We start from the raw sequence: 11,046 nt of genomic DNA, 5'->3' as shown, positions 1-11,046 counted from the left end.
TGTCACTTAATTTTAGGTAATTTCTGAAAAAAATTGAATTCGCCTTAGGCTAGTTTACTCTTTTTCAAAAACTTAAAAAAAAAATCTAGTCTGAAATGATTGTGGTACAGGATATACGAATTATAAATTTACCCGTTTTAATATTCAAAATTGTCCAAATTTTACAAATAAGATCGACTGATTCAGCTCTATACGTGCGTTTTTCTAAACGTGCATTAGAGAAAAATTCATAATTAATTTAGTGAGTTAGTTTTCAAAAATCCAGTCTTATAAAAATCAAGATAATAAGATGCTCTAACTGGAACTTGAATTAAATAAATCTATTGGATAACGGAAAGTGTAGTATTTCACCGACTAAAACTATCAATTTTACATTATTTTGACGTTTTTTTTGAAAGCAGCCTTAAACAACTTTGCCCCTTGTAAAACAAATAATTATAGTTCCAATGATTTCTCAAAAATAAGCTTCGATCTGCGTGTAATACTTGCTTCGCGAAAAAAATAGCGGAGATATACGAGACCTCAGCTTGACACAAATATGTGCAAGGTATATATGTATACCTACATGGCATAGGTGTTAATAATGTCGTATTAAACATTAGGCGGAGGAAAACAATTGTGAGTCAATGTTAGTAGATGTCCCGAAGTTTGCATGGGCCGCGGCGAGGGTGCGCGACGCGCTGCTTACGCATATTTCCACCATATAAAACGTGCGCGCAGCACTCTCGCAGCAGTTTGTGACAGGTACCCGACGCAGGCGCATCCTCCACGGTAAGTACTTTACGTACTCTGACGATAATCACTTCAATTGTTAGGTAGGTACTTGAGATATCATTAATCTTTCGTATGTGTGATCTAAATTCGTGTGACCTATTAAACTACAATCAGGGGCGATGGTTTATCGTCCCATAGAAAATTCAAATTTCGCGCCTTTTTTTAGTGACAAGAGTTGCTTGACCGTCCACCTAATAATGTAGAGCAAAAAAGTTCATTCGCTAAAAAATCAAAATAAGTCTCTTTAGTCCATATCAAATATTAAGAAAAGTTTAATGAATATGAATGCATAATTAATTAATTATAATTCTCTGATAATTTTAGTACTTTTTAATTTGTTGCTAATTTTATTCCCGTGATAAGGGTAAGATGACGATGGCGGTATACTCTACACCCGGAATATGTTGACTGAATGGGGTAGGCTACGTTACTTAGGTACAGGTCCGTGTGGTAGGTTGATAATATATTTAAAATAAATGTGTCCGCTTCATAAATACTGCTCATCAAAAGGACCGTAGTCCGTTCAAACGTCGCTGTAGGTATCAAACATCGAAAAACACCGGGTCTATAAAAAGTAGTGAAAAATGGGACCGCTTTTTGACGACTATTATGGCCTTTTATCAATGTTTTATATTCTTTTGACATTTATCTAACAGCTTTGCCGTTTTTTTTTATACCTACCCTGCTGCGAAGGTTTTTTTTAATTAACTTGTAGAGCGAGTCTTTGGATCTAATCCGATTTATCGAGTGTCGTCAAGTCGAGGATGGCTGCGAGCCCAAAGGTCACGGGAGGAACGCCCTCTCCAGGGCAAGGTCGCTTTCTAATCCTCAGGGACCGGTCCGGGTCCCGGCTGCCGCTGCCAGCATATTTTCAAAGAAAGTGGAAACAGCTCCGCTCCGCACAATGCTCATGCCCTCTGCCCAGTCGGTACTTAAATGAGTACATACCTACCTATGTACATACTCATCAATAAAATATATTTTATGTCAATTCAATATTAATGTACCTACTTATTATGTATCTAAATTTAATACTTACGTTATATGTAGATCATGTCATTCTCTATTTTAAGTAAAGCTAGAACTATTTTTCTATATACATATTATACAATCATAAATATTAATGACCCGAATTAGTCCCGACGTTGTCCATAAATAAAGTACTTACCTAAATGTTAACCTATGAACTATGAAACTTGTTTCCTACACGCCGTCCACTATGATATTATGACAGATGGCAACCGCTAGCGTGACGCAGGCGCAGGTACTTCAAATGACAATCAAGATTTACACTTGTATTATATACCTATTGATTATTGTGCTTTTACTAACAAGAACGACGGTAGTCATTGACTGAAGAGGCCTGTTCCGGCTGTTACTAAGACAACTGAATGTTAATAAAATATTTAATTTATCGTTTTGGAGGCCATGAACCTTTTTGCATCACAGAGCCATACTAGAAAAATAATTACCTGTGTTATTTTAATTTTTACCCAAAAAGAACCTTATACTAATACGTTTGAAAAACAAAACAAACAAACAACTATGTAGTACTTAATGTTGTGCTAAAAGTACTAATTAAAGCTCTCGAGCAACTCAATAACTTCTTACTTATAGCTATAAAATGTATTTATTAACCTACAACTTTCCTGTTAACTTGTAAGTTGAGTGAGACGTGCAACTTTTCTGCGCTATGGACAGTAAGAAAAGCAAAAGCGATTTTATATTAGGTACTTACTCTTTGGAAACACTTATCCGAAGATTCCGAAGAAAACTGCATTGAACGTTTATTAGATTTATCCGAGATGACCTAATGTACCTATTTTTTATTTTAGTCTTGTAATTTAAAACCTGTCATTTATTTCTTCAGATTTTCCTTCTGTTTTTTAAGTCCACCATTTTTAACAATACAATAGAAACTTAACCTACCTATTAAGTACACCTACACCTTTCATTAAACTGCATCTTGCGGGCGGGGTGCTTCACTTCTTCGATAATGATTATTTGTATAATGTGAAATAACAGAACCCTGACCTAAGACTTGTATCCCTCTGGCATTGTGTTTCTGAAGACACAGGTGCATGCACCCTTCATACTTCGGTGCGACAGAGTAAGGGTATCCCCAGACTTATCGACGCAAAATCGGCTCTAGTCGACCAAAAATCGCTGGTTAGTATGAAGTCGCTTGTTACGCGCTTACGCGTCGTCGTCGCTGATCGAATGCGTACGCATGTTCATACTAACGAGCGATTTTTGGTCGGTGAAAGGCGATTCCGGGTCGATATATTTAAAAAAGATCGAAAGACTCAGTACAGTATAATAAAGGGTAATATCGTACAGTATGGCCACTCCCGCTCCCCGCTGAAAGTGCTGCCCACCCCCTCTCGGTTACCTCACAGTTACCACCTGTAAAAAACGCGAACAGTCCACCTGTCATATTTCACCCATACAAGCATGGTACGCGTTCACCTACACGAGATTAGACTGTGTGCTGGGAACGCGCCTCTTTCATATATTTGATCGCCAGTGTCCGAGGTGTGCCCTAACTGAATAGGAGCGTTTTATAAGCCAAGTTACTTGTTTCAGACAATGCATCTATTAGCAGCAGCAGTGGTGGCGCTGGTGGCGGCGGCGCACGCGCAGTTCCCCAACGGACGCATCCTGGAGCCGCCCGTGCCCTCCCAGTGCGTGCAGCGCGTCATCCACGAGCGATACGCTGACAGTTAGTCACTGTAATATACCCCTATGACGGACATGGCACCAGTCATAACTGATCCCATTGGACGGTATAGACAAATCTTGTAAAATTGTCATTTCGCCATTTTCCCATAAAGAGTGCCGTAGAGCTGCGAAAGTTTGATTTAATTACTTATGCTGCCATAATGTCAATTGTTTTAATTTATTTGAAATCTATTGTAGTACCTACATAAACATAGAGTCTGTTCGGAAAGAAAAAGTCGTGGTATTGGACCCCATACATTTCACGACTCTTCTCTTCCCGAACAAACTCTACATATTTTTAATTGAATTAAGACATTGAAAAGTATAAGGATATTAAGGACGAATAGGATTTCATGTAATTTAACTTGACTAAGACTTAAACGACAGTTATTTGAAAGATGTCGGTGACATAATATAACAAATTTACGTTTAAATGTCCCTTAACGTAAGTGGTGCCGTTAACATATTTAGTTTAAATACTTCAAGTTCCGGCCGCCGCGAGTCGGGTCCGAAGTACACATCCTTATCTAATGCAGGTGCGCGTGCGCTTTCGACTCAGCTCAGCGTTAAGCGCGCCCGTATATTTCATTAGGACTTAATTGTTAGTGTTGCTCGTAATTTATTAATTTTTCGCCTCACTAGCTCGGAAACACGTGTTTTGTCCTTTAATACCAGCGGGTAAAAACGCATTTTATCCACTAGTGGGTAAAGTAATTTGACCTTGAATAAAGTCAAATTAATTGCTTTAAAATTGATAAAAGTAGGTGAATCTAGTAATAAAGATGATTTACCACCTGTGGAACTACTGGAAGCAGCGATAAACGCATTTTTTGCGTTGTAGTTTCCTCGCTGTAGTGAGGGGAAAAGTTTTGTGTTACACTCGGGTGCAAATGTATTTTACTTCTCGTGTGTTAAAAAACTCGAAAGTTCAGGATTCTATCCTCGAACCACTCGCTTCGCTCGTGGTTCAACTATAGAATCCTTTCACGTGCTCGTTTTTCAATTCCACATTCGGCGTTAAGAGGATACGGTAGCCAAAATGCTAAAATGGAAAGGAGCCCCCCTTTCAACTTGGGATTTTTAGTTAAATATACAAGTGTTATTAACTAGATTTATCGAAAAAAAATTGTCCATTAAGAACAACTCAGTCAAAAGATATTTCAAAAAAAATCTTTAAAATCGAGGTTCCGCTCTCGACTCTTTCCTCCTTCAAAACTTAATCAATCGGAGCGAAATTTGAGAATCTGAATAACAATGAAATAATCTATGTCGGACCGTTTAGCTTTTTTGGTTAACTGTTACCAATCTTGAGTATCACACCTTTTTTTGCGCCACAATGAAAAAGGCCGTTTTTGCAAATTTTTGATTGGCTCTAGAATCTTTAAAAAGCAGAATATCAAAAAAATCAAAACAGTCCGACACAGATAAAAATAATACCAATCTGTGTTGAAAAAATCATTGCTCTATCTTCAAAAACCAGGGAGGAAATAGTCGAGAGCGTTTGTATGGAGAATTGACCCCTACCGTATCGTCTTAAAATACAACTTTGCCCCCTTGTATAACAAATAACTATTATTATGTTTTAACCATGGCCCAAACCAAACACTAGAATATTTGTTAACCAAACATTACACAGATCTGATGAAGATGATCCCTGGTAATACTCGTATAACAATTGATTTGCTACATATATTCCCTCAGGTATCGTTGTCCAAATAACAAAGTCAGTCGTACATACTAAAGAAATGTTTTATCCCTATACCTACCTGGAAAGGAAATTACCCAAATATTCCGATAAGAGCTCACTAAACAAACATCCCTATTCGGTATTCCCGGAAATTTTAGATAAGTTCTAAACGAGATAACTACATAGTTAGTTAATTAGTAAAACAAACTGGAACGTTATCCTCTGGCGGCATAGTAGGCCTTACTACGTATTAGTTAATTGACCGCCTAGATTAGATAGTGTTAAGTTAGGGTCCCGGACCTTATTATATCTTATTTTGTTTCTTGTATTAATAATATAATTTTGTAGGTGTAAAATATTAGGTTGAAGTAAAACCACATGGCTAATTGGCTGAATATATAAATTCGTTAGGACTTTAATAATCTTTGTAAATATAACTTTTTATCGCACAATAGATTACCTTTCCCTTATCCCGTAAATTTTTTGATAGGTATTTAATAGTCATAATCATTAAGTAAATATGTGTACAGTACCAATTTCTGAACTCTAACAATTAGCTACATAAACAATGGGCATATCACGAATGCACTTGAGTTTCATCTTTCTTTTACAATGTATCGAAAGCAGTCAGTTTCTAATATGTATTTCTTTCCCGTAACACTTCTCACGCCTTATCGTTTAGTATGTATGCAGCCGTGCATCGTTAGATACTTCGAAATGAATACCCAGTAAGTAATTGCGCACTTTTCAATAGTATCTTGGTAATATAGCCATAAATGTTCAAATAAAAATCAATCTTACGACTTAATTATTATTAACAACAACGAACAAGATGACAGTAGTGTCAGAATTAGTGTAGATTCGTTCATACGTACATAGAATAGTATTCGTTGATCAGCAGTTCTCGAAAAGTTTGTACAAAAATTAAGGAAAAAGTTAAATTTGTTTTTTTTTATTCCTTTTTTGTTGCCAAGAATTATTTCATGAATTGAGATTTTAGTAAGTTTTATTTGGTCATTAAGGTTCTGTAGTATCTATATTTTCTTAATTATAACAATTATCCTGTGTATATCTTACGAAAGTCGACTTATATCACTAGATGTTTGTAATAAAATAGGATCAATTAAAATTTGCTGACGAGGCTATGTACAAACTTTTTGAGAACTGCTGTGATACTCTGATGTAGGTAACCAATTAGAAAATGTAACAGTTGGAAAATGATTGTAACAAAGCAATATTGTACAATTCCCACAGACAAAGGGTATTTCTTCTCGTGGAGAGAGCCAGCGCTGCGCGGCGTGGAGGAGGACTGGCTGAGCGCGCGCAACTACTGCCGCCAGCGCTGCATGGACCTCGTGTCGCTGGAGACCAGCAACGAGAACGAGTGGGTCAAGGCCCGCATAGTGCAGGACAAGGTGACCACTACTAACCGATATTTACCACTTGAGTGCAGCCTGCAGATGCGCCAATCGCATCTACACTTGCGCTTGGCACCGGGGCACTTGGTGCGTCCTAATCAATTCGTCCTCTTGGATCCTTGACACGCATAGTCCCCTTCGGTGACGCCGATGCTCGCCAACTCGGAGAATTAGCAAACCGTTCACGCCTGTCATGTGTTCTGAATAGCTCAAACCTCACCGTGACCGCGACTCGGAATATCATTCAAAGCTAAACGATAAAGAAATAGAAAGTGACTCATTAGAAGTCAGGATTTCATAAAAAAACGTTTTGTTTTCCGTAACGTCATCGTGTGGTTTCGAAATAAAGTCGGCCTATTCTTTTATGGCATGCGTGTGAAAGTGACTGATATCCTTGTTACCGGCGCGCGTTTTTTTTTTGAGATATCTTTGTAAGTTTTGGGAAGGTCCTGGGTTTGAATCCCGGTAAGAGAATTTATTTGAGTATAATACTCTACTTGTCTACCTGTCTCGAACCCGCGCCCGCATTCCATAACATATCTAGTATAATTATATTTAAATCCACAACTGTCTACTTAACAAACAAGTTCTGATGAACATTATGAATTAGGTAAACCTTATGATTAAAATATTATGCCGAAACTGTGAAGAAGTGTCATAAACTCGTAATTCTGTTTTAAGTATCCTATTATTTACAAACCACGCTACCCATTACATGTAAGTAAGTACGCATTAACAGAGTAACTTTCACACCATAATTTAAATGAAACTGAAAGTTATTTTAATATATACAGCCTGTAAACGTAATACGGGCGATAAATGAAACCAAGCTTAGAATTCATTAGTGTTATCCACAGGTATTATCATAAATTGAGTGGTGTTTTTGAGTTAAGTACTCTTAATTTTCACCCCATAATTTTTGAAAATTAACCCAGCCGTAATGTACTGTAAGGGCATTTTCAGAATTTGGAACCCCCCAATTAGCGTAAGTTGTTAACAAAAATTAACTCGCTGTCAGTTTTGTGACGACAGTTAAGCATAAAATCTGTCTAAAAATTTACTTTTTTCACATTCTGAATGTAGATTATCGCTTAAAGTTTATGTAATTAACACAAAAACAATATTTTTATTGAAAATTCATGCTTAATGATCGTCACAAAACAGACAGTGAGTTAATTTTTGTTAACGACTTTCGCTAATTGGAGGGTCCCAAATTCTGAAAATGCTCGTAAACATGATTGCGATGACAGTCAATGACAACTGTCAACGGGTGATTAACGCGAGTGTATTTGCATTACATTGCGGACGGAATTATTTTCTATGGATAAAAAAATTGTTTAAAAATTAAGTAAAAGTTATCTTATTAGTAATTACATTTCGTATGTCCTATAGAGATTCGCCGTATTAGATTTACACCCTGTATGAACGCTAAACTTTAACGCTAACTACTTTAGGCCACTAAGTATAATGCAGGCATGTAGGGGGTCAGGAGGGTAGCCGGGGCAAAGAAGTCTAGATCGGGCGCTTACCTATAGTAAAAAGCAAGTAGGTAACTGAATGTCCTGTTGTGATTCAGAAAAAAAATTGCCGTCCTATATGCCAGGAATGCTACTTTCCGTTACCATTGTTAGAAGACTTGTCTTTTGAAATTATCATTCATTCATTCACGTAACAGACGGGTATTTATGCAAAGCAAACGATTCGATTGTGTCGGTGCCAAATTGGCGATTACTCTGTCGACATCGTATTGTTATGGTAATGAGAAGGCGACACGCAGATACCATTGCATCTAGGCGTAAATTTGTCGTAGGTTGAGATGACCACTGTTTTATTATATATTTTATTTTATTGATATGTTTATTAGACCCTACGCTTATTAATATTCATCAGCAGCAATAATAATGTTGTGTAATATTTTAGGTCAAGTACATCTGGACATCCGGTCGCATGTGTGACTTCAAAGGCTGCAACCGGCCCGATTTGCTACCTAACGAGGTGAACGGGTGGTTCTGGACCGCAGAGCTGCAGAAGCTGGCGCCCACCACCAACCGCCAGCAGAACGACTGGTCCGAGGGCGGCGGCATCGGCAAGCCTCAACCCGACAACAGGGTAAGTGTCCGTTTCATACTAGCTAAGTGCGCACTGCACATTGTCTCCCCGTCGCGACATGTGTAATTAGTAGGTAACTCACAATAATTACATTACAACATCGACTGTTCCTTATGAAGTTCGTGATGCAACGGAACCGATTCCATGACTTGTTAAGCAATGCTTGTCATAAAACATTTACTTACGCGACGACGCTTTCGTACCTACATACTATTTTGCGTATATCATGCAATGAAAACGAAAGCGTCGTGAATATTTATGGGTATGCGAAATATTCGCCGAAGGGCGTACCCGCATGTGCCTACGCTCCAGGCTCCACTTTCTACAAACAAGAGGTTGCAAGCTCAAAAAGAGCTCATCGTTATTCGGAGTGCGTCGGTGCGGCGTGCGAGTACTATTCGAGCGACACTTTCCCCGTGCCGGCTGCGCCCGCGCCGCGCAGCCCGTGGAACCGCGAAATAAACAAACAATAACGTAATCCGCTGCGGTCGCGGCATCTCGGCTCATCCGCATCCGCTTTGTAGCTTCCCCGCGACATCCAAGGTTGCATTATGCTATTACGTGATTTTACTACCTACAGCCTTCACCATAATAATGGGAAGAGAGCGAGATCAACGTTTTACAAATCTTTCAAATTTTATACAACTCTAATGACGTTCGCCTATTCATAAACTACATTTGCAAGCAATTTTATTGTGTGGCTGAACTGTTAGGTCGCTAATTCAGATGATAACACAGATTAGTTGATGTCGTAACGGCTTGCCTTAGTGTCTCCGACCGTGGCCTCCCTGAAGTTCAAGATCCTGCGCGTCGTATGAATGCTTATGCAGATGCTTAATAGGTGCCTATTGCATTTATAATACAATAGGTACATACATTTTAATATTGTATAGTTATGTACATAAAGACCAACATTTAAATACGTTATTAATAAAAGTGGTAAACTACTTTCTGATATCTCATTTTAAACTTAATCATCATTATAAAGAGGCGCTAGTGTAATATAACGCAACGCATGGAGGATGATGATGACTTAATCATAATGTCATCCGTAAAAAACCATTAACTTAGAAAAATGGGGCTTTGAATTTGTAAGTTACAGCGTTCCTTCGATTTGTACATACCTACTGCTTCCTATCCTACCTCCGATTAACTGTTGAGGTGATATTTAGCTACATCCAATTCAGTCGACCGATCAAAATCCGCATCCTAATGAAACTTGCATGCGAGATCTCGTAACGTCTAATATGATACATTATGTTTACGGCGGTATCGGCGTTTTATACGAACGTAGCGTAGGCAACTCGCTTGATGTACCTACGTACACCTATCTAGATCAAAATGTAGGGAATAGTAGGTAGCGCTCCTGTAATACGCACATAAAAACAAAATGTATAAGGATGAAAATACGCCAATCTGAAATCATCTTTACACTGGTATTTTACCCTGGTTATAATAATTTTAAAAACAATAATTTTAGTAGAGTGATAATAAAGAAGACCTTCGACGTGATCTGACCTGTTGTGTGTTGTCTCAGGAGCTGATCCAGGGCGGCGCGGCCGAGCACTGCATCGCCATCCTCAACAACTTCTACAACGACGGCGTGCACTGGCACGACGTGGCGTGCCACCACCGCAAGCCCTTCGTCTGCGAGGAAAACGACGCGCTGCTCAAATACGTCCGCTACACCAACCCCAACCTCAGGGTCTAACAATCCCTTCTCCCCTTACTCAAATCTCGACACCACTTCTCGGATGTGATAAATTATGAAACAAGAAATCAAAGACATTAAGCTAAGGTAACCCTCATATTTCGACTTGTGTCGAGACTGTCGAGAGTTAAGAATCTTGTTCGTTTAGAAACATAGCTTTAACATTACCTCGTTGTCAATCAGTGAAAACCAAACATTGAGTTACAGATGTAGTGGGAAAAGATTTGCCTTCGTATTGTTACGGAAACGTACGAACGAGTCATGCTATTTCAGTCCGTCTCAGTACAATATGTACTGACATTGACTGAATTAGCATGACAAATACGAACGTTTTCGGAACAATACGAAGGAAACCCTTTTGGCACTACATTTGTATATTGTTTTTAATGCAGTAAACGAGTTTACTTTGCATTTCTACGCATAGAAACGGTGCTATGTTTTATTAAGTACGTGAACTCATTTTCCTTGAAGTAAATAGTTTTATTTATATTTATTTCAGTATTTTTAATTTACGAGTAATCACTATTGCGGCAGTTAAATGTTCTACATTATAAGTATTCACAACTTTAAATAAAGACTGCTATAATTTATACTTGAATGATGTCTTATTATTTTACCTTTAAGAT

General features: G+C 38.2%; 1 protein-coding gene across 1 annotated transcript; it reads left to right on the top strand.

The window, feature by feature from the left end:
• The first annotated feature begins 643 nt into the window (after nt 1–643).
• On the top strand, nt 644–11,018 carry LOC125241494. Its single transcript, XM_048150011.1, has 5 exons — nt 644–771; nt 3,361–3,496; nt 6,437–6,597; nt 8,521–8,709; nt 10,247–11,018. The coding sequence occupies exons 2-5, from the start codon at nt 3,364–3,366 to the stop codon at nt 10,418–10,420; spliced, it is 657 nt and encodes a 218-aa protein (XP_048005968.1). The 5' UTR covers nt 644–771; nt 3,361–3,363; the 3' UTR covers nt 10,421–11,018.
• The last annotated feature ends 28 nt before the right edge of the window (nt 11,019–11,046 follow it).

This window comes from Leguminivora glycinivorella, chromosome Z (genome assembly GCF_023078275.1).
Source record: "Leguminivora glycinivorella isolate SPB_JAAS2020 chromosome Z, LegGlyc_1.1, whole genome shotgun sequence".
Lineage (NCBI taxonomy): Eukaryota > Metazoa > Arthropoda > Insecta > Lepidoptera > Tortricidae > Leguminivora > Leguminivora glycinivorella.
This window is presented reverse-complemented; position numbering and strand designations above follow the sequence as displayed.

Excerpts from the sequence above, each read along its gene's own strand:
- LOC125241494 (XM_048150011.1), top strand. The coding sequence starts at position 3,364 with ATGCATCTATTAGCAGCAGCAGTGGTGGCGCTGGTGGCGGCGGCGCAC. Across the intron at positions 3,497-6,436 it reads CCACGAGCGATACGCTGACA|ACAAAGGGTATTTCTTCTCG; the intron begins GTTAGTCACTGT and ends CAATTCCCACAG. Across the intron at positions 6,598-8,520 it reads CCCGCATAGTGCAGGACAAG|GTCAAGTACATCTGGACATC; the intron begins GTGACCACTACT and ends GTAATATTTTAG.